General features: G+C 47.4%; 2 protein-coding genes across 3 annotated transcripts in view; one reads left to right on the forward strand and one right to left on the reverse strand.

Moving 5' to 3' along the window:
- Positions 1-3126: 3126 nt before the first annotated feature.
- MBD4 (methyl-CpG binding domain 4, DNA glycosylase) lies at positions 3127-18579 on the reverse strand. Of its 2 annotated transcripts, XM_029050395.2 has the most exons (8): positions 18418-18579; positions 15497-15691; positions 14200-15062; positions 12590-12664; positions 12379-12513; positions 7634-7783; positions 4159-4262; positions 3127-3442 (listed from the first exon to the last, which is right to left on the reverse strand). In XM_029050395.2, exons 1-8 carry the CDS (start codon positions 18453-18455, stop codon positions 3365-3367), a joined length of 1638 nt encoding a protein of 545 aa, XP_028906228.1. In that variant the 5' UTR covers positions 18456-18579; the 3' UTR covers positions 3127-3364. The 2 variants fall into 2 exon arrangements, with proteins under 2 accessions (XP_028906228.1, XP_028906230.1); XM_029050397.2 differs by lacking the exon at positions 4159-4262 and having other exon boundaries at positions 3353-3442.
- Positions 18580-18656: 77 nt separating this feature from the next.
- The window catches only part of IFT122 (intraflagellar transport 122), a 70478-nt gene continuing 65151 nt past the window's right edge, over positions 18657-23983 (forward strand). The window contains exon 1 of the mRNA XM_029051074.2: positions 18657-18784. Coding sequence (XP_028906907.1) covers positions 18744-18784 — 41 coding nt within the window. The 5' untranslated portion in view covers positions 18657-18743. The remainder of the gene's footprint in view (positions 18785-23983) is intronic.

Raw genomic sequence — 23983 nt, forward strand, 5'->3', positions numbered from 1 at the left:
TTTCCTTTTAATATATTTTTTGTGCCTTCTTTCCCCCATTCATACACTACCCACTTTTATCCCACTATCATACACCTAGCAATTTCCAAACCCTGGGTTTTCAATGAAGCCCTCAATGATTAGAACATCTAACATGAGTGCCTCAGACTGTAAACTTACTGTGGGCGGGGAATGTATCTGCTATATTGCTATATTGTACTCTCCCAAGTGCTTAGTACAGTGCTCCGCACACAGTAAGTGCTCAGTAAATACGACTGACTTTACAACAATCATATTTATTGAGCCCTGAGTGCGAAGCACTGAACTAAGCGCTTGGGAGAGTATACTGTAACAGTGTGTACACACTCCCTGCCCCCGTTAAGCTCACAGTCTAGAGAGGGAGACAGCCATCAAGAATATGAGGGCTTAGTCAGGGAAGGCTTCTTGGAGGAGCTCTGCCTTCGATAAGGCTTGAATGTAAAGAGAGTGATTGTCGGATACGAAGAGGGAGGGCCTACCGGGCCAGAGGCAGGACATGAGTGAGAGATCGGAGATGAAAGAGTCGAGATCAAGGTATAGTGAGTAGGTTGGCATTAGAGGAGAGAAGGATGTGGGCTGGGTTGTTAATAGGAGAGCAGGGAGGTAATGTAGGAGGGGGCGAGGTGATTGAGTGTTTTAAAGTTGATGGTAAGGCCCTTCTGTTTGATGCAGAGGTGGATGGGCAACCACTGGAGGTTCTTGAGGGGGCAGGAAACACAACGTTTTTGTAGAAAAATGATCTGGGCAGCAGAGATGTATGGACTGGAGTGGGGAGAGAGAAGGCAGGGTGATCAGCAAGGAGGCTGATACAGTAATTAAGGCCGAATAGGATGAGCTTTGGTAGCAATTTGGATGAGGAGGAAGAGATGGATTTTTGAGATGTTGTGAAGGTTGGACCCACAGGATTTATTGATAGACTGAATTAGTGGGTTTAATGACAGAGAAAAGCCAAGGATAACACCCAGGTTACGGGCTCGAGAGACAGGAAGGATGGTGGTGCTTACGGTGACGGGAAAATCAGGGGGAGGACGGGGTTTGGGCAGGAAGATGAGTTCTGTTTTGGACATGTTAGGTTAGAGGTATCGGCGGGACATCCAAGCATAGATGTCGAAGGCAGGAGGAAATGTGAGACTGCAGAGAGGGAGAGAGAGAAGGGCTGGAGATGTAGAAGGGCTGGGGATCATCAGCATAGAGGTGCTAGTTAAAACCATGGGAGCAAATGAGTTCTCCAGGGGAGTGGGTGTAGATGGAGAATAGAAGGGGATCCAGAACTGAGCCTCGAGGGACTCCCCCACTTAGCGGATGGGAGGCAGAAGAGGAGCCCACAAAACAGACTGAGAATGAGCGATCAGAAAGAGAGGAGGATGAGGGCCCGGTAATGCCAGTCGATAAGAAGGGGGCAAATTCACCCTCATCCCAGTCACCTTACAGGGCACAGAGAGACCAGGAGCGTGTGTGAACAGCGCACGGAAACCCATTACCACTACTGGAAAACCAACTCAAGTGCAACTTCTATTGAACACAGATACCCCCTTACCAGCCTTTTTTTCATCCACCTGTATGTACTTCACCATCAGTGACTTTGTCTCCAAATATGATGGATTTTTTTTTTTTGTTTCATTTCTTGTTCTTCCAGTTTATTTCAAAAAAACAGAAAAGACCCCCCTCCAACTTTACTAAAGCCAATTTACGCCCCCTATTCAATGACTAGGGAAACAGCATGGCCTAGTGGAAAGAGCCAGGGCTTGGGACTCCGGGGACCTGGGTTCTAATCTGTTTTGCCACGTTTGTCACGTGACCTTGGGATATTCACTTGACTTCTCTGTGCCTCAGTTACTTCATCCTTAACATGGGAATTAAGACTGTGAGCCCCATGTGGGACTGTCCAATGTGGTTATCTTGTACCTACTCCAGTGCCTAGTGTGGAGCCTGGCACATAGTAGGCGCTTAACAAATACCATTAAAAAAAAAAGACTTGAAATGGGTGAGGGTACAACAGGGTCTGTTGCTGCTGAAGCTTCAGTGACATGTTTCAGTGACATGTAGGGAAGCAGCGTGGCTTAGTGGAAAGAGCCTGGGCTTCGGAGTCAGAGGTCATGGGTTCGACTCCCGGCTCTGCCATTTGTCAGCTGTGTGACTGTGGGCAAGTCACTTAACTTCTCTGTGCCTCAGTTACCTCATCTGTAAAATGGGGATTAACTGTGAGCCTCACGTGGGACGACCTGATTACCCTGTATCTCCCCCAGCGCTTAAAACAGTGCTCGGCACATAGTAAGCGCTTAACAAATACCAACATTATTATTATTATGTTTTTCCATAATCACAGACTGCAGCTGTTATTGGCAGTCCTCTTTCTCCCGACACCCTCTCCCTTCTGTGTCATCTATGCCCTTGGAGGTAGACTGTTCGGGCATTTTTTTTTTTTTATGGTATGTGTTAAGTGCTTACTATGTGACCAAGCACTCTCTGAAGCCCTGGAGTAAATACAAGCTAGCCAAAAAAAAAAAAGAAATCTTATGAAACATTTTGGTATTACATAGGAGACAACAGTGCTATCTGACAGTCCCCTTGTTGAACAGCCCTAATAATTAGCTGTGGTATTTGCCAAGCACTTATGTGCCAAAAACTGTGCTGAATCCAAATTAATCAGGGTCGGATATAATCCCTGTCCCACTTGGGGCTCACATTCTAAGTAGGAGGGAGAACAGGTATTGGATCCCCATTTTACAGATGGGGAAACCAAGGCACAGGGAAGTTAAGTGACTTGCCCATGGTCACATAGCAGGCAAGTGGTGGAGTCGGGATTAGAACGCAGGTCTTCTGACTCCCAGGTCCGTGCTCTTTCCACTAGGCCTCGTGGCTTCTCTACTCAGGGATGCAATGCTCACGTCAAATGGCAAGGGGCAAGAGGTGGTTCCCCGCCGTATTTTCATGGGCCCAGTCTGCAATAGCTTATTCCTCATTAATACTCACACATATGGAAGCAATCCCACTGTGTGTTTGTGTCTTTGAAACTGGACAGCTATTAACAAGAAGTGCTCTGGTACTCACCTTTCATTTACAAAAAAACTGCTTAGTGTTTGCCTTTATCAATAAAAAACCAAACCAAAACAGTTATGATTTATTTTTAAAAAAATAAAAACCTTTCTGGCCCGAGTTAGAACGACTACACACACAGCACATATATATGAAAATGTCTCGAACATGCAGCAATTCTGGAATTCCATCCACTTACTTTTTAAAAAAGATTTGTGGAAAGGAAGAAAGTAGCAGGAGCAATTTAATAAACTGTTTCTCTAAAAGGAGGTGCCAAGCATTGAAGAGTAAATCTGGATTATTAATATTTTCAACTAAGATTCAGTTTTTCATGATTTTCCCAGAGCCAGTCATGGTATTTATTCAACTTGTGATCTTCAGGATGGACCTGAAAGGAAAAGCATTGGGAGAATATCCGCTATTGAGAACGCTTTCACAAACAAGGCAGGAACCAATTTCCTAAATTAATAGTAAAACTTTTTAAAAACATTATTTAGGTTGTAGTGGAAAAAAACAAATTAAGATGAGTAATAAAGTGGAAATTTCCTTTTATTCAAATGTGTATTTACCTCCACCCCCATGGTACTTAGGTACATCTCTTTAGACTCCCATTGCTTCCTCTTCCTGTACTTTATTTTACTGTCTTTTCCACTAGATTGAAAGCTCCTTGAGAGGTAGGGATCCTAATTACCTCCTCTACTGCTGTACTCTCCCAAACGCTCAGCAGAGTGCTCTCCACACGGTAAGTGCTCAGTACATACCACATTTTACAAGGTAAGGATTTTATATTTTCAATGCTGGTACTTGTTCCGTCTTTTAATACTCATAATTAAAGGCTCCCTTCTGCTCTCTCTCCCCATATACGGCTGTTAGTAATGAAGGGAGAATCGTTCACCGACTGAAGTGAACGTGACTTGAGCCTAGAAGCTAACCACCAGCTCAAAATGGCATTCACATTTACGACTGAGCTGAGGGATTGAATTCGGCAGGTAAGAATTTCTAGACTCCAGAGATTACCTGGCTACTGTCCATTTTAAGCCCACGGCCCAACCTATGGCTTCCTTTGGCTCCGAAGACCCAGTTTTCCTGAGGGTGCCTCCTCACCTGTTTCCATTCATTGATACAAAAAATTCGATAGGAATCGTTGCCATACTTTCCAATCCCGTGCAGTTCAATTGGGTACTTCCACTGCTTTGTCAGGTATTCATCTAGAGAACACGGTACCCCCAAACCCCAACATATTAGTGCAGAAGTGGAAAAGACCAGAAAACACTATCTAATATTGATCCCAAGTCACTCATCTGAGGCTCCTAAGGGGGCACTCTCGGAAGCCACGGATGGGAAAACTCTCTCTTTCCGCCCTCATTTTTTGAAGGCAGGGATGTCTCAAGCACTTAGTACAGTGCTTTACACACAGTAAGCGCTCAATAAATACGACTGAATGAATGTCTCTAGAGAAGGCTCCAAAGGGGCCGTTCCCCCAGACCTTAGGTCCTGGGGACCTTGTGCCACCATGTCAGTAGGACGCCAAAGAGCTGCTGCCATGTAGGCCTGTGGAAGGAGAGAGGGGTGTGAAGATAGCTCTTCTTACCTTAAAAAAAACCAAAAACACCCAAGGTAATCAGGTTGTCCCACGTGGGGCTCACAGTCTATCCCCATTTTAAAGATGAGGTAACTGAGGGACAGAGAAGTGAAGTGGCTTACCCAAGGTCACATATCAGACAAGTGGCGGAGCAGGGATTAGAACCCACGTCCTCTGACCCCCAAGCCCGTGTTCTTTCCACTAAGCCACGCTGCTTCTCTACCAGAGTGCTTAGACTGTAAACTCACTGTGGGCAGGGAATGTGTCTGTTATACTATACTCTCCCCAGTTTTTAGTACAATATGCTCTGCACACAATAAGCACTCAATAAATACAACTGACTGACTTATGCTTAGCCTGTCACGCTCCTTCAGGGAGAGTTTCTCCGGTGAGGACATTCTGAGATTCCTTGGGCGAATCACTGCTCCCATCCCATGATGGCACTTGAATCAGTCAGGTTTCCCCGTGTAGCCCGGCCCCATGGCTGGGAAGAAACCAGTCTCTGAGAGGATTTTGGCCTTTCCCTTGGTAATGTGGTCCCAACAAGGATGTGGATACTCAGAATACGAGAGAAGTGGGCTTTTCCATTTGAGAAGACGGAAAAGCATTTTAATAAAGTTACAGTTAGTTTCCAGTAGTAAATCAAATCATAAACAGCAATCAGTATTTAATATGCTTACATCAGACAATCGGGTTGCACCATTACTGGTTCAAAAGAGCATAAAATAAAATCCAGCCACAAGACATAATTCTTTCCTTTGCCACCTACTACTCCCTGAGTTCCGGATCAGTGTTCTTAACTGGGTCCAAAAGGTACTTGGTGTTCATTGATTCAACTGGCCCTCATTCATCAGCCACATGCTTTATGTCACTTTCCCATTCTTCACAAAGGCCCGGACTTCCTGTCTGCTGGCTTTTTTTTAAGGTTTTCCCTACTTTCAGCCCACTGTTTTCTTCCTCATCTGATGCTGGCTCAGCCCACTGTGATGTCATCATATTCCAAGGACCCTAGGCTCAGTCTGTCTACTCAGCAAACTCCCTGAAGTCAGACAGTCACTTGGAAGTTGTGAATATTCATATTTTTCACTCCCGACCCCTAGCTGGCAACAATATAGGACAGCTACTGTCTTTAAGGGAACAAGTTCCTGGGGGTTTCAGTCATTTTTAAAAGGCAACATAGCTTAATGGAAAAATCATGGGACTGGGTAACTGGAAGACCCGGTTGTTTTAGAGTAACCCATTTGATAATCTTATATCTACCCTACAGCTTGGGACAGAACGTGGTACACAAATAATTGTAGTGCTTAAGTGCTTACTATGGGCCTAGCATTATTAAATGTTGGTATTTGTTAAATGCTTACTATGTGCAGAGCACTGTTCTAAGCGCTGGGGTAAACACAGGGGAATCAGGTTGTCCCACGTGGGGCTCACAGTCTTAATCCCCATTTTACAGATGAGGGAACTGAGGCACAGAGAAGTTAAGTGACTTGCCCACAGTCACACAGCTGACAAATAGCAGAGCTGGGATTCGAACTCATGAGCCCTGACTCCAAAGCCTGTGCTCTTTCCACTGCGCCACGCTGCTTCTCAAGCTTCTCAGTGCTTATTAAGCGCTGGGGTAGATACAAGAAAATCAGGTTGGACGCAGTCTCTGTCCCCCATAGGGATCACAATCGAAGTAAGAGGGAGAACTGGTATTGAATCCCATTTTACAGATGAGGAAATCCCATTTTACTGAGGCATAAAGATGATAAGTAGTTTGCCCGATGTCACACTGCAGGCAAGTAGCGGTGCCAGGATCAGAGCCCAGGTCCTCTTACTCCCAAGACCGTGCTCTTTCTACTAGGCCCTACTGCTCTAAGTATCATAAAACCCAGTGCTTGGCACAGTGTTTTGGCATCTAGTACGTACTTTTCATCGATTCACAGAATATCAGCCCTAAGAGTCTTGGGCTGCCTGCTTCATTGGACCGAAGCAGTTGTATGTTCGAGCAGGAGCTGGCTTCTCAAGTACTTGCTTAATAAAGGTTTGGGTGGGGGCCCCTCCCTTGCCCTGCCCATCCCATTGCCTCACGCAGTAACACTAGGTTTTGGGGGGTTTGAATGAGAAGCAGCGTGGCCTAGTGGAATGAGCATAAGTCTGGGAGTCGGAGGACCTGGGTTTTAATCTCCACTCTGCCCCTTTTCGGCTGTGTGACCGTGGGCAAGTCACTTGACTTCTCTTTGGCCCACTTTCCTCACCTGTAACAGGGAGATTCGATACCTGTTCACCCTCCTGTGAGCCCCATTTGGACGGAGACTGTGTCTGGTCAGGGTATCTTCCATCTTCCCCAGAATTTAGCGCATAGGAAGTGGTCCGAGAACACGATTATCATTCTTCTGTCAACGCAAGGGACGCTACACGTCACATGCCGTACACTGTGATGACGTTGTATGGGGCGGGATGAAACAGTTAGTGTTTCCCTACCTCAGGGTGGGCTCCCCTAAGGGGACTGAAGCTTGGAGGTGTTTAGGCGGCAAGTCTTTTGTGAGGCCTGCCACTCCTGGACCAAGTCAACTGCTTTTTAAACACTTCCTCCCCGACTGATGGGAGGCTCTTGCACCTCCCAAGGGAAAGGACCTGCTTAGGCCTGCTTGATTCAAACGGAGAACTGCCTGTTACCTGCAGTGTGTGGAGGACCTCTGGCTGGAAAGTGGATTGGTGGCAATTGAGCTGATGAGAAAACTGCTTTAATTACGCCGGTGGGTTTCAACTGAGATCTTTTAAAGGTTAATGTCCTCCCTCTCTCCTGAGGCGCTGTAGTCATCGGGCCCAGGGAATCAAGGCAGGGGGATGGGAGAAGGGATAAAAGAAGGGGATTTATAGCAACTGGATATTTGGGGTGTATTGGAGGTATCCTATGCCTGGTTCAAACATGCTCCCTGAACTTTGGCAAGTTCAAAATAATAGGCTAGAGATATGTTACACATATATCTCGGCACATATAAGGGAAAGTACCTGAAAATTTGACAATGGTCTTGGCTCTGAGGTCATAGAGGCCAAGAGGTTTAAGGAGTTCTGACACTTCTTTCCAATCGGCAGTTCTGGCTACTTCAGCCGAAGGGTATTTCTCCAAAAACTCCCAGAGCACGGGTATCGCCATCTTGCCTAGCCAGAAAAAAAAAAAGAAAAAAAGAAATGGTATATCAGTTTCTATTTCTCACCTTACCTGTCCCCTTGGATAACTTCCTTACCTAAGTTTAGCTTTAGAAGTAGGTTTTGCTTCAGCTGGATTCCAACTTCCTCTAACTAGACTTAGCTTAGCTCATCATGGGCAGGGAACGTGTCTACCAACTCTGTTGTATTATAGTCATTCGTATTGATCGAGTGCTTATTGTGTGCAGAGCACTGTACTAAGCTCTTGGGAGAGTAGAATATGACAATAAACAGATATATGCCCTGCCCACAATGAGCTTACAGTCTAGAGTGGGAGACAGACATTAATCTAAGTTACAGATATGTACATAAGTGCTGTGGGGCTGGGAAGGGGGATGAATAAAGGAAGCAAGCCAGGGCAAAGCAGAAGGGAGTGGGGGAGGGGGGCCCTTAGTCAGGGAAGGCCTCTTGGAGGAGATGTGCCTTCAATAAGACTTTGAAGGAGGGAAGATACTTCTCCACCCTTACTGACTCCCATCCCCATCCCCTGGGTCCGCCATTCCAGATGCTTAATTAATGGTATTTAATGAACGCTTCCTATGTGCAAAACATTGTACTTAGCACTTAGTTGAATTCCCTGTCCCCCTGCCCCTCCCAACTGCTTTCCCCTAATGACCTGGCCATGAACCTTATTAATAAAATTGCAACCATCAAACGTGATCTCCCACAAATCTGCCCTGCTCCTCTCCAGTCCGGCCCTCCTTGACTTTCCCATCTTTCCCACGGGTATATCAAGAGATCTCCTGCCTCTTCTCAAAAATCTACCACCTCCACCTCTGACCCCATCCCTTCAGTCATATCAAAACACCCTCTCCTGTTTTCCCCTCCCTGATCGCCATCTTCAACCGTTCACTTTCCAACGGCTTCTTCTCCTCTGCTCATTTCTCTCCTATCCTCAAAAAAGCCTCCATGGCTTTTATCCACGGCTCCCTCCAGTTATCACCCCATCTCCCTCCTACCACTCCTCTCCAAACTCCTTGAGCGAGCTGTCTCCGCCCAACGCCTCCACTTTCTCTCCTTCAATTCTCTTCTTGACCCGCTCCAATCTGGTTTCCAACCCCTTCATTCACAGAAGCTGCCCCAAGGTCATCAGTGACCTTCTTCTTCCAAATCCAGTGGCCTCTCCTCCATCCTGCTCCTTGAAAAACTCCAGTGGTTGCCGATCCACCTCCACGTCAAATAGAAACTCCTGACCGTCGGCTTTAAAGCACTCCATCACCTTGCCCCCTCCTACCTCTCCTCGCTACTCTCCTGCTACAACCCGGCCCGCACGCTTTGCTCCTCGAATGCCAGCCTTCTCACTGTGCCTTGATCTCACCTATCTCGCCGCCGACCCCTCACCCACGTCCTGCCTCTGGCCTGGAGCTCCCTCCCCCTTCGTGTCTAGTAGACGATCACACTCCCGGCCAAATCTCAACTCCTCCAAGAGGCCTTCCCTAAGTCCTCATTTCTCCTACTCCCTTTCACTTCTGTGTTGCACTTGGCTCTATCCTTGAAGCTTTTGATAGTCACCCCACCCTCAGCCCCACAACACTTCTGAATGTTATGGTAATGTATTTATATTAATGTCTGCCTCCCACTCTGGGCTATAAGCTCCTTGTGGGCAGGGAAAGTGTCCAACTCTAATGCGTTATAATAATAATAATGTTATTTGTTAAGTGCTTACTATGTGCAGAGCACTGTTCTAAGCGCTGGGGTAGATACAGGGTAATCAGGTTGTCCCACGTGAGGCTCACAGTCTTCATCCCCATTTTACAGATGAGGGAACTGAGGCACAGAGAAGTTAAGTGACTTGCCCACAGTCACAAAGCTGACAGATGGCAGAGCCGGAATTCAAACCCGTGACCTCTGACTCCCAAGCCCATGCTCGTTCCACTGAGCCACGCTGCTTCTCTAATACTCTTATACTCTCCCAAGCGCTTAAGCGCTCAATAAATAGCACCAATTGATTAATTGTTGAAATAATTGCTCACTTGGCAATCAGAAGGAGCATCTTGGTTAGCAAAATGAAAAACCAGAATTAACACAATCAGGTCTGAGCTCCCTGAAGTCACCCCTCCCTCTTCTTCTTCCCCCTGGCTCACAACCCTCTCCCCCACTTTCCCATCCTTCCCTGCAGTATCCTCAGCGGAGGTCTCTTCCTTCCTCGCAAGGGCCACCCCCTCCACCTGTGCTTCGGACCCCATTCTCGCTCACCTTATAAAAACTATCGCCCCTTCCCTCCTCCCCTCAACTTCTATCTTGAACCACTCACTCTCCAATGGCTTCTTCCCCTCTGCCTTCAAACAGACCCATGTCTCCCCGTCCTAAAAAGACCCTCTCTCGACCCCACTTCCCCTTCCAGTGAATGTCCTATCTCCCGCCTACCCTTCCTTTCCAAACTCCTAGACTGAGTCATCTACACGCGCTGCCTTGAATTCCTCAACTCCAACTCTCTTCTGAACCCCCTCCAATCTGGCTTCCGTCCCCTCCACTCTACTGAGACTACTCTCTCAACGGTCACCCGTGACCTCCTTCTTGCCAAATCCAATGGCTCCTACTCTATCCTAATCCTTCTCGACCTCTCAGCTACCTTGGACACCGTCGACCATCCCCTTCTCCTCCACACCTTATCTCCCCTTGGCTTCACGGACTCCGTCCTCTCCTGGTTCTCCGTTCATTCTCAGTCTCCTCCTCCCCCTCCTATCCACTAACTATTGGGGTTCCTCGAGGGTCAGTTCTTGGCCCTCTTCTGTTCTCCATCTAGACTCACTCCCTTGGTGAACTCATTTGCTCCCACGGCTTCAACTATCATCTCTACGCAGATGACACCCAAATCGACATCTCCTCCCCTGTTCTCTCCTCCCTTCAGGCTCGTATCTCCTCCTGCCTTCAGGACGTCTCCACCTGGATGTCTGCCCGCCACCTAAAACTCAACATGTCCAAAACTGAGCTCCTTATCTTCCCTCCCAAACCCTGTCCTCTCCTTGACTTCCCTGTCACTGTGGACCACCCTTCCCGTCTCACAGGCCCGCAACCTTGGTGTCGTCCTTGACTAGGCTCTCTCATTCACCCCACACATCCAATCCGTCACCAACACCTGCCGGTCTCACCTTTACAATATTGCCAAGATCTGCCCTTTCCTCTCCATCCAAACGGCTATCGGGATGATACAGGCTCTCATTATATCCCGACTGGATTACTGTGTCAGCCTTCTCTCTGATCTCCCTTCCTCCTGTCTCTCCCCACTCCAGTCTATTCTTCATTCCGCTGCCCGGATCATCTTCCTACAGAAACGCTCTGGGCATGTCACTCCCCTCCTCAAAAACCTCCAGGGGTTGCCTATCAACCTTCACACGAAACAAAAACTCCTCACTCTTGGCTTCAAAGCTCTCCGTCACCTTGCCCCCTCCTACCTCACCTCCCTTCTCTCTTTCTACTGCCCACCCCGTTCGCTCTGCTCCTCTGCTGCTCACCTCCTCACTGTCCCCCATTCACGCCTATTCCGTCGGCCCCTGGCCCACGTCCTACCGCTGTCCTGGAATGCCCTCCCTCTTCACGTCCACTAAACTAACTCTCTTCCCCTTCAAAGCCCTACTGAGAGCACACCTCCTCCAAGAGGCCTTCCCAGACTGAGCCCCCCTTTTCCCTCTCCTCCCCCTCCACCCTCTGCCCCTCCTCCTTCCCCTCCCCTCAGCACTGTGCTCATTTGTATATATTATTTATTACCCTATTTATTTTCTTAATGAGGTGTATATCCCCTTGATTCTATTTGTCGTGATAAAGTTGTCTTATTTTTGTTTTGTCTGTTTTGCTCTGCTGTCTATCTCCCCCGTTTAGACTGTGAGCCTGTCATTGGGCAGGGATTGTCTCTATCTGTTGCCGAATTGTACATTCCAAGCGCTTCGTACAATGCTCTGCACATAGTAAGCGCTCAATAAATACTACTGAATGAATGGAAAAAGGCCCAAAAGGAGAGATTACAAGGAAGTATAGACAACTGTAGAAAGAGGAAAGGAATATTGCTGAGGTTCTATTAATATTTCATAGCCTTAGTTTTGTTACCAATAACCTAGCAGCTCCACTCGGTCAATTCTGTAGCGATATGCAGGTCAATAACATTACTTAATAAACACCAATTATACACAGAGCACTGCCCCAGGGATTTGGGAGCACAGAAATAGAAGGATGTGACTTCTAATCCTGTCTCTGCCACTTGTCTGCTGTGTAACTTTGGGCAAGATACTTAACTCCTCTATGCCTCAGTTACTACATCTGCAAAACGGGAAATAAGACTTGGAGCCCAATGTGGAACATGGACTGTTTCCCATCTTTCATTCATTCATTCAATTGTATTTATTGAGCGCTTACTATGTGCAGAGAACTGTACTAAACGCTTGGAATGTACAATTCGGCAACAGATAAAGACCATCCCCACCCAATAATGGGCTCACAGAGGAGATGTGTCTTCGATAAGGCTTTGAACGGGGGAAGAGTAATTGTCTGTTGAATATATTAATTTATAGTAGAGGCTACAGCAGGATCACACTACTTAAAGTCCTACTTACCTGAGGTCCTATTGAGAAATATGGTAGCAATGAGTAACTTCCAGGGATCGTGAAAGAGAATTTCTTGAACGAGATTATACGGCGAACGAGGAGGAGTCCACTTCCTGAATGCTTTTCGTCGTGGCGGGCTAAGAGCTAAACAGGACACTTCATCAATACTACAAGCCTCGGCTGCTTTAAAAATCTGGATTTTCCATGGAGAATACTATACCTTCATTGGGGTGTTTGGTGGAAAAATAGAGGCTGGTTTTCCTTCTGTCAATGTGTGGTCGGGGGACGGCGGCATCTGAAAAGTAAAATGAGTTTTATTAAAAAAAAAAAATCCAACAAGCCAGGGAAAGCAAGACGAGAAAAAGAACTAAAGAGATATAGGCAAATTCTGCTTCGAGGCTTATTTCAGAACGGTCGCTGAGCACTGCCTAGGATCTAGGCCCTCCTATTTCCTTGCACTGAGAATCAGATCTCTTCCAGAGATAGCGTAATGTGACCTTAATGACCACTTCAGTTCCACTGATTTCCCGCCCACATCCAATTGTGGAAGTGTTTCTAATTGTGTTTGCCCACCATAATATGCCATTTTCCTCAGAGTTTCCATGGTGAAGCCCAAAGTACTTAATAGCTGGATTTACTATTCTTATGTTATACTTTGGTGGCCAAGATTCAGTAATTATATGACTCACAGTAAACCTTTGAAGCAGAGAGAAACTAAAGGTTCAAAAAAATTACATGCCTAAAATGCCAGCATGTCTGAGGCGAAGCCACGACTGGAACCCAAGTGGTTTTCTTACTTCATAAAAATTCAGGCTGCCTCCCTATGGAAATTAAAAAAAAAATTTTAAATTACATAGATCCCACCTTTAAAGGGTAATTATAATGAATAGAGCACCAAGAAGTGTTCTTCCCCAAAAGGAATAATCAAATGTTGGCATAGTGGATAAGGCACGGGCTTGGGAGTCGGAAGGTCATGGGTTCTAATCCTGGCTCCGCCACTTGGCTGTTGTGTGACCTTGGGTGAGTCACTTCACTTCTCTGGGTCTCAGTTACCTCATCTGCAAAATGGGGATTGAGATTATGAGCTCCATATGAAACGGAGACCGTGTCCAACCTGTTTTGCTTGTGTCCACCCCAGTGCTTAGTACAGTGTCTGGCACATAGTAAGTTCTTAGCAAATACATTACTAGGGAAGCAGCATGGCCTGGTGGATAGAGCATGGACCTGGGAGTAAAAGGGACCTGGGTTCTAACCCTGGCTCTGCCACTTATCTGTGTGACCTTGGGCAAATCACTTCACTTCTTTGGGCCTCAGTTACCTCATGTGTAAAACGGGATTCAGACTGGGAGCACTATGTGGGACAGAGATTGGGTCCAACCTGATTAACTTGTATCTACCCCAGCACTTAGAACAGTGCTTGACACATAGTAAACACTTAACAAATATCATCATTATTACTCCATTGTGGTGTTAGCAAAACAGAAGTGTTCCTAAACTCTGGTCTCCATACCAGAAGCACATTCCAAATCATGATAGCTAGAATTACAAAGTGAAAAGTATTCAGAGCATCAATCATTTTAGAGCAGTGTCATCAGATAAAACATTTGGAAAGCAATTTAGAGCCCACAGATTAGTAGTAAGTACTTGAGTGGAAACAGATCACATTCACTGGATTACTTGTGAATGCTTTAGTAAATTTGCAACTTGGCCCTCAATTATCCAACTATTCACTAACTATACCCAGACATGAAGCAATTATTTGGCAATAATTTGTAAGGTCTTCCTCCACACCCCCCCCCCCCATCCACCCCAAAATTAACAAACATCTACCTTTCCTTTTTTTCATAACGGTAAAATCTCTCTCATACTGTGAGCTGGGGATGCCAATTTCAGTAACAGACTTGAAAATGTCAGTATGCAAATACTCCTTTGCTTCACCAGGTTCAGTTTCTGTAACAGTCTGGTCACAGTCTGCAGAAACATCCCCATTCTTCTCGTTGAAATCTGGACCTTCTGCAGGATGTGAACTGTTTTTGGTGACGGAAGTTACTTGTCTTTGATGCAATTCTGGATCTGATCCTGGAGCCAATAATTCATCTCTTTCAAGCCCTCTTTCTTCTTTGTTGGCATCGTTTACATTCTTGTCACTCACTCTAGTGTGATCAGCATAGCACTGTGTTTTCTTGAGGTGGATTTCAGAAATTTGAATGTCTTCAGCCTCGCTTACATTACATGATGCTTTGCTTCTGCTCTGAGTGAAATCTGAATGATTTTTTCTACAGCCTGCTTTAGCTTTCTTAATTTGAGCCCCTTTAGGAACCATCCTTTTTCCTTTGGCCTTTCTAACACGCTTCTTAGCGCTAACGTGGCAATCGCTCGAGCCTTCCTTCCACAGCATTTGGACAGAAGAGCCGTCAGAAAGTTCACTTGTATTCTGCGATTTAGAAATGTTACTTGACAGAAGAAATGCATCTTTGTCTAGCCTTTTTTGCGGGCTGTGTGGCTTCGGACCGTTACTCTCATTCTGTAATTGGGTTGCCAGAACTTCTGCATTATCATCTTGGAGTCTTGGCTTGGGGTCACTTTTGGAAGGGGTAGTAAAGTCAAAATCTTCTAGCTTAAGAAAAGTCTCTCCACTTTTGCGAAGGTAATTCACAAGGGCACGTTTGGATCTGAGCTTCACTCCTTGAGGACTAGAAAAATCAAACAAAGGTCATAGCTTGCTGATGAGCTTAAATGATGTATCAAGAGCAGTGAATAAAATGACAAATATCCAATTAGTTTACTGGAACCGCTGGTCCAAAATACTTCAGATTTTTATGGCATTTGTGTACAATAACAGCCATAGCTTTTATTTTACAGATTTTTTTTCTACCTACTGTCTACAAGCATTTGATCAATTCAACACTTACTGTGAAAGCTACATAACAGAGGGGAAACTGAGATGGGGTGTTTAAATAACTTGCTTTGTTTTGTGTAGCAAATAGGTAGCAGGGCAGGAAGCAGAACCCGGGCAAATTGTCAGTTCTATTTTTACTCACCGGGAGAAAGCTTCTTTCACTATTCAACACCTACCTTGTCAAACCCCTCAGACCATATACCATTTTTATTTTTTATGTCCATTTACCTGATAAGATAAATATCATATTTTCCTGCAGTTTTCCCAGACATTCTTTGTTTCACAATTCTTTCCCATCCACATGGAACAGGTTTATGGTCTACGGGAATTAATCTCTCTGCAACAGAACCATCGTTACACGCAGCGCTTCTCTTCATTAATGGTTTCCCATCCTTGTTATTTCCCATCTTCTCAGTCTTCTCTCTGAAAAAGAGAGTAAATGAATGGATTAGCTTTTGATTCTGAACCAGCAATAAAGGCTTGGAATTTCATAGGAATAGCAGGTATTGGGAGAATTTGCTTATGTAAAGAAGAAGGTTCAGGGGCAGCAAACATCTAGGAATTCACAAGTTACTTGCCAGTAGCATCTTCAGCTAACCAATGTTGTAAGACAATCACATTTGTGAGGCTTAACGTTCGACTACTTAGAGCCAGCTTCGGATCACATCTGGGGCCGAGGGGATGTTGCAAAGCAGACTCCTAATTTGGCTCACTTCATGGTGAAGGCTTCAACTCGGCTTCCTAGGTCGTTTCTAGCTGATCCCAGCACCATCATGGCTATATTCCCCCTGGAGGCTACAGTGGGTTAATAGCATTTTGACAATGAATACAAAAAGAATATTTATATTGCAAGGGGAGAGGCAACGTGGCCTAATGGATAGAGCATGGGCCTGGAGTCAGAAGTGGTTCTAATTCCAGCTCTACCCCTTGTCTGCTGTGTGACCCTGGGCAAGACATTTCACTTTTCTGGGCCTCAGTTACCTCATCTACTGTAAAAAAAGGAACTAAGGCTGTAAACCCCCATGTAGGACATGGACTGTGTCCAATCTTGTCTCTCTCCCTCAGTGCTTAGTACAGTACCTGGCATATAGTAAGCACTCAACAAATACCATAACCTCCCCCCCCCCGCAACTGAAACAAAGAGGGATGAACAACATGGACAGAGCATAGGGCTGGGGGTCAGGAGACCTGGATTTTAATTCCGGCTCCACCACCTGTCTGCTGTGTGACCACAACCTCTCTGGGCCTCAGTTTCTTCATCTGTAAAATAGGGCTTAAATACCTGCACCACACCCCTCTTTAGATTGGGAGCCCCATGTGCCAAGCACTGTGTTAAGTGCTGGGAATGATATATTACAGTCAGATCAGACAGATCAGACCGTCTGTATCTGATCTGATTGTAATGTATCATCCCCAGCACTTAAGAGAGTGCTTGGCACATGTTAAATGCTTAACAAATACCATAATCAGTAGTATTTATTAAACACATGCTGTGTGCAGGGCAGTATACTAAGCACTTGGGAGAGGACAATAGTTAGCTGACACATTCTCTTTTTAAAAAAATGGTATTTGCTGGGGTGGATACGAGAGAATCAGGTTGGACACAATCCATGTTTCCCATGGGACTCACAGTCTTAATCCCCATTCTGCAGATGAGGTAACTGAGGCCCAGAGAAGTGAAGTGACGTGTCCAAGCTCACGCAGCAGACAAGTGACAGAGCCGGGATTACAACCCAGGTCCTAATGACTCCCAGGCCCTGCTCTATCCCCAACGAACTTTCACCCTATAGGAAGCCTACAGTCGATCATTATTAGATTCGGAGAGGTACATTTTCCAGAAAGCATATCAAAAGCCGAGAGAGTCGGAACACCTCTGGGAACTTAATACCAGTTCAGTTCCAGAGCACCTTGACAACCGTGATAAAAGTTGACCCCTGCCTTCCCTGTCAAGGCGAGTGTTGGCGAAGCTGTGACCCAAAGCACGGCATCCTCTTCTCTGCTCCTTCATGTAGACGGCCAGAGGGGTGGGGACAGAAGAGGAAGTTGAAAAGCAGTGTGGTCTAATGGAAAGAGCACGGGCCTGGAAGCCAGAGGACCTGGGTTCTAATCCCGGCTCCAACCCCGGTCTGCTGGGTGACCTTGGGCCAGTAGCTTCACTTCTCTGTGCCTCAGCTGCCCCAGTTGTAAATTGGTGATTCAATACCTGTTCTCCCTTCTATTTTGATCCAGAGCCCTATGCGGGGCAGGGACTGTGTCCAACCTGCATCCAACCCGATTTTCTTGTACTCATTCAATCGAATTTATTGAGCACTTTATGTGTGCAGAGCACTGTACTAAGCACTTGGGAAAGTACAACACAACAAAGAACAGTGGCATGCCCTGTCCACAACGAGCTTACAGTCTAGCAGGGGGGAAAGACAAATAAATAGAATTACAGATATGTACATAAGTGCTGTGGGGTGGCGGGGGGCCGGCGGGAGAGCAAAGGGAACAAGTCAGGGTGATGCAGAAGGGTGTGGGAGATGAGGAAAAGTGGGGCTCGTATCCACCCCAGCGCTTAGTACAGCCCTTGACACATAGCGCTTAAGAAGCAGCGTGGCTTCGTGGAAAGAGCACGGGCTTGGGAGTCAGAGGTCATGGGTTCTAATCCCGGCTCTGCCAATTATTTACTGTGTGACCTCGGGCAAGTCGCTTCACTTCTCTGTGCCTCAGTTGCCTCCTCTGTAAAATAGGGATTAAGACTGTGAGTCCCACCTGGGACAAACTGATTATCTTGTATCTATCCTAGCGCTTCGAACAGCGTTTGCCACACATAGTAAGCGCTTAACAAATACCATTTAAAAAAAGGTTAAACAATACGCAGTCCCTCCAGCCCGGCTCGACTTTGCGCCCCGACCTTGCCATTCAATCGTATTTACAGAGCGCTTACTGTGTGCAGAGCACTGTCCTCAGCGCCTGAGAAAGCATACTACAACAACAAACTGACTCATTCCCGGAGCACAACGAGGTCACAGTTTAGAGGGGGAGACAGATCCTTAATATAAATAATAAATAAGCAAATCTCCGAGCTCCTCCCGCCAAAAGACAGAATCACCCTCTGGGTCGCATTTTACGGGGGTCACCGCTCGGGGCGTGAATTAGAAATTTACCTCTCCTCCCACTGCCCTTCTTCTTCCAAGGACGCCATCTTGACTGGCTTCTCAGTCACGTGATTTTCGGTTGGGAAGGTTGTGTGTGTTTTCTTTATCCTCCGGCTGAGCTCTTACTGCGCACGCGCCAAAGGCAGCGGCCTTCGGGGTCTTAGTACGGCGCGCCCCCGTTTGCGCATGCTCAATTGCGATTCCGCGCTTCGAAGCCTCCTCCGCCTAGGCCTACTGCGCATGTGCGTTGCCCCGGGTAGCCCAGGTAGCCAAACTGGCTTCCAGGCGCGGGGCCGTGGCTCGGGGCGAGCGGGAGAAGGCGGAGGGGATTAGCCATGCGGGCCGTGTTGACCTGGAGGGATAAAGCGGAACAATGGTAAGGAGATGGGATCCACGGGGGAGGTAGCCTTCCTTGCTAAAGTCAGCTAGAGGCCTAGAACCGAGATGCCCCCAATCCAGGGTCCAGATTGCCCCAGGCCTTCTGTCCTTTCCCCTCTAGCTCTGCTTCCAGAGCCTCCCACCTCGCCGCTCTTTTCCGATCTGCTGCACGGTTCCTGTCCTGGAGCGAGCCTTTTGTTCCTGCGATGGTCATGGGACTGTTGTGTTTTAGGGTTGGGCTCAGTTATTGGCCAGACAAAATGCCATCAGAGCGGGAGTGTTTGTTACCGCTCTGCTGGAGATGGATCGGACGATCTGGCGTTTGGGGAAGGGGACGGAGGGAGGAGGGCTGTACCATTGCAGTCCTGGCGGTGGCATGGCCCATCTCCAATATGTAGGGGGGAGGGTGGACTTCCAGGATCCATCCCCACTGCTTTTTAGGCAGAAGTGATACTCTGAAATACCAATCTTACCTTGAATTTAGGTGAATAGTTTTCTAAAGAACTTTTTAACGTGATCTCATTTTACACCGCAGTGCATAGTTTTGTAATTAAAGGTGAACGCTGTCTCTTTTGGCTTCGTAGTACCCAAGTAGAGCATTATACAATAAGACGGACCGTTTCCAAATATGGTAGTCATGGGCCCCCCCAAATTTCATTCCTGACCATGGTTTGTGTGTAATGTTCGGAATAGAGAAGCAACATTAATTAATTAATTCATTCATTCGTAATTATTGAGCACTTACTGTGTGCAGAGCACTGTACTAAGCGCTTGGAAAGTACAGTACAGCAAAAAAGAGAGACGATCCCTGCCCACAGTGGGCTCACAGTCCTCCCTAATCGACACCCATGCCCGTCACCCCCGCCGATTGTTCCGGACCTTTAACTCTCTCCTTAGGCCCCTTGTTCCTCCCCCTCCCCCATCTCTCACCCCCAATGATCTGGCCACCTATTTCCTCACAAAAATCAACACGATCAGGTCTGAGCTCCCCAAAGTCACCCCTCCGCCTCTCCCCTCCCCCCCAACAACCCCCTCCCCTACTTTCCCATCCTTCCCTGCAGTATCCTCAGAGGAGATCTCCTCCCTCCTCGCAAGTGCCACCCCCTCCACCTGCGCCTCGGACCCCATTCCCGCTCACCTTATTAAAACCATCGCCCCTGCCCTCCTCCCCTCCTTAACTTTTATCGTTAACCACTCACTCTCCAATGGCTCCTTCCCCTCTGCCTTCAAACATGCCCACGTCTCCCCCATCCTAAAAAAACCCGCTCTCGACCCCACTTCCCCCTCCAGTTATCGCCCTATCTCCCTACTACCCTTCCTTTCCAAAATCCTAGAACGAGTCGTCTACAATCGCTGCCTAGAATTCCTTAACTCCCATTCTCTCCTAGACCCCCTCCAATCTGGCTTCCGTCCCCTCCACTCTACCGAGACTGCTCTCTCTAAGGTCACCCGTGACCTCCTTCTTGCCAAATCCAATGGCTCCTACTCCATTCTAATCCTCCTTGACCTCTCTGCTGCCTTTGACACTGTCGACCATCCCCTCCTCCTCCATACCTTATCTCACCTTGGCTTCATGGACTCCGTCCTCTCCTGGTTCTCCTCTTACTTCTCTGGCCGGTCATTCTCGGTCTCCTTCGCTGGCGCCTCCTCCCCCTGCCATCCTTTAACTGTTGGAGTTCCTCAAGGGTCAGTTCTTGGCCCTCTTCTGTTCTCCATTTACACTCACTCCCTCGGTGAACTCATTCGCTCTCACGGCTTTGATTACCATCTCTACACAGATGACACGCAGATCTACATCTCCGCCCCTGTCCTCTCCCCCTCCCTTCAGGCTCTCATCTCCTGCCTCCAGGATGTCTCCACCTGGATGTCGGCCCGCCACCTAAAACTCAACATGAGCAAGACTGAGCTCCTCATCTTCCCTCCCAAACCCGGTCCTCTCCCAGACTTCCCTATCATCGTGGATGGCACGACCATCCTTCCCGTCTCTCAGGCCCGCAATCTTGGTGTCATCCTTGACTCGTCTCTCTCGTTCACCCCACACATCCTATCCGTTACCGAGACCTGTCGGTTTCACCTTTACAATATCGCCAAGATCCGCCCTCTCCTCTCCACCCAAACGGCTACCTTACTGCTACGGGCTCTCATTATATCCCTGCTAGACTACTGTGTCAGCCTTCTCTCTGACCTCCCTTCCTCCTCTCTCGCCCCGCTCCGGTCTATTCTTCACTCCGCTGCCTGGCTCATCTTCCCGCAGAAACGCTCTGGGCATGTCACTCCCCTTCTTAAACACCTCCAGTGGTTGCCTATCAACCTCCGCTCCAAACAAAAACTCCTCACTCTAGGCTTCAAGGCTCTCCATCACCTTGCCCCTTCCTACCTCTCCTCCCTTTTCTCTTTCTACCGCCCACCCCGCACGCTCCGCTCCTCTGCCGCCCACCTCCTCACCGTCCCTCGGTCTCGCCTATCCCGCCGTCGACCCCTGGGTCACGTCCTCCCGCGGTCCCGGAACGCCCTCCCTCCTCACCTCCGCCAAACTGATTCTCTTCCCCTCTTCAAAACCCTACTTAAAACTCACCTCCTCCAAGAGGCCTTCCCAGACTGAGCTCCCCTTCTCCCTCTACCACCCCCCCTTCACCTCTCTGCAGCTTAACCCTCTTTTCCCCCCATTTCCCTCTGCTCCTCCCCCTCTCCCTTCCCATCCCCTCAGCACTGTACCTGTCCGCTCAACTGTATATATTTTCATTACCCTATTTATTTTGTTAATGAAACGTACATCGCCTCGATTCTATTTAGTTGCCATTGTTTTTACGAGATGTTCTTCCCCTTGACTCTATTGCCATTGTTCTTGTCTGTCTGTCTCCCCCGATTAGACTGTAAGCCCGTCAAACGGCAGGGACTGTCTCTATCTGTTGCCGACTTGTTCATTCCAAGCGCTTAGTACAGTGCTCTGCACATAGTAAGCGCTCAATAAATACTATTGAATGAATGAATGAACAAATTCGTGACATTCCAGTGCCGATCAACTAAGAGTTGAGAAGCAGCATGGCCTGGTGGAAAGAGGACGGGCCTGGGAGTCGGAGGACCTGGGTTCTAAACCCAACCCCATGCCTTGTCTGCTGTGTGACTTTGGGCAAGTCACTTAACTGCTCTGTGCCTCACTTACCTCATCTGTTAAACGTTTAAAAGTTAAAAGTGAAACGCAGAGTGCTTCCACAGGTAATCTTGAGCAGGTAAAGGGTAAAGCATGGATTCTTCCTCACCCCTCATCTATCTCTACACAGTGTTCTGGAGTGCGTTGTTTTTCGCTCTCTGATTTCTCTGCTTCAGTTCTGCCCTCTCCTCTGCCTGACAGCAGTACTCTTTCCTAATTGACTCCCATACCCATTGCCTCCGAAAGCTGTTCCAGACATTTAACTCCTTCTTCACACCTCCCATCCCTTGCCATCTCTTTCCCCTAGTGACTATGTCACATATTTCATTAGCAAAATTGAAACCATAACCTAAAATCTCCCTCGCTCCTCTCCAGCCCTCCCCACTTCCGCCCTCTTCAACTCTCCCAGAATTCCAGTACCACTATCCTCTGTGGCTCACAGATCTGTAACCCTAGCGTTGTCCTAGACTCATCTCTTTCATTCTACTCACATTTTTGATCTGTCACCAAATTCTACCAGCTCTACCTCTGTGACGCTGCTAAAATCCATCCCTTCCTCTCCATCCAAACCGCCACCATGCTGATCCAAGCACCTACCCTATCCTGCCTTGACGACTGCATCTGCCTCCTTGTTGACCTCCCTTTAAAGCACTCCATCACCTTTCCCCCTCTTACCTTACCCCTCTGATCTCCTGCTACAGCCCACCTGGCTCCTCTAGCATCAGCTTACCGTACCTCCATCCCATCTATCTGGCTTCTGACCCCTTTCTGACATCCTCCCTTGAGCCTGGACCTCCCTCCCCTTCCAAATAGATCAGACCACCACTGTCCCCACCTTCAAAGTCTTATTAAGGTCACATCTCCCGGAGGCCTTCCCCGATTAAGCCTTCTTTTCCCTTACTCCCTCTCCCATGTATGCATTTGGATCTGTGACCCTTTGTGCTTTTGATATTCAGCCCCACAATGCTTATGTACGTAGCTGTGAATTATATATTACAAGTTATTTATATTAATGTCTGACTCCCCTCTAGACTGTCACTTCAATGTGGGTGGGGAACTCCAGTACAGAGAGGGGAAGTAAATTGTCCACGTCACCAACAATAATAATTTCGGCACGTGTTAAGCACTTACTGTGTACCAAGTGCTGTTGTAAACGCTGGGGTAGATACAAGTTAATCAGGTTGGACACAGTCCCTGTCCCCCATGGGCTTCACGCTCTTAATCCCCATTCTACAACTGAGGAAACTGAGGTACAAGACAGAGAAAGTAAGCGACTGGCCCAAGGACACACAAGAGGCGATCGGAGAAGCTGGGATTAGAAGCCAGGTCCTACAGCGTGGCTTAGTGGAAAGAGCATGGGCTTGGGAGTGAGAGGTCGTGAGTTCTAATCCCAGCTCCGCCGCTTGCCTGCTGTGTGACCTTGGGCAAGCCCTTTAACTTCTCTGTGCCTCAGTTATCACATCTGTAAAATGGGGAATAAGACTGTGAGCCCCACGTGGGACAACCTGATTACCTCGTGTCTACCCCAGCACTTAGAACAGTGCTTGGCACATAGTAAGTGCTTCACAAATACCATCGTTATTATTATTACTCCCAGGCCTGTGCTCTATTCCACTAGGCCTCATTGCTCTGTGGGCTGAGCACTGTCCTAAACGCTTGGGAGAGTACAGTAGATTGGTAGGCACGATTCCCACCTTCAAAGATTTAAGTTGACCCAACCAAGACCTGGGAGCTCAGGTCTTGCTGTGGCTGTTTCACTTGCCTTGAGCCCATCCCTTCCTGCCTTTTGAAGGTTATAATGCTAATGGATAAAACCTGATTATCCATGCATTTTGTAAACATGCAGGATTTTGAGCTTAGAAGAAAGGAACTAGTTAAATTCAATGTGTTATTGCAAATGGCCCAATAACAGTAATAAATTGTAACTTTAAAAAAATGACCAGCTTTGTTGATGAATAGAAAAAATTTAGCAGCCCAAATCAAATTTTTAAGCCCACCTTCCTCTCAGGCAATCCAGTTTGTATTGTACTGTATCAAGTGTGAGGT

Source organism: Ornithorhynchus anatinus, chromosome X1 (genome assembly GCF_004115215.2).
Source record: "Ornithorhynchus anatinus isolate Pmale09 chromosome X1, mOrnAna1.pri.v4, whole genome shotgun sequence".
NCBI classification, from domain to species: domain Eukaryota; kingdom Metazoa; phylum Chordata; class Mammalia; order Monotremata; family Ornithorhynchidae; genus Ornithorhynchus; species Ornithorhynchus anatinus.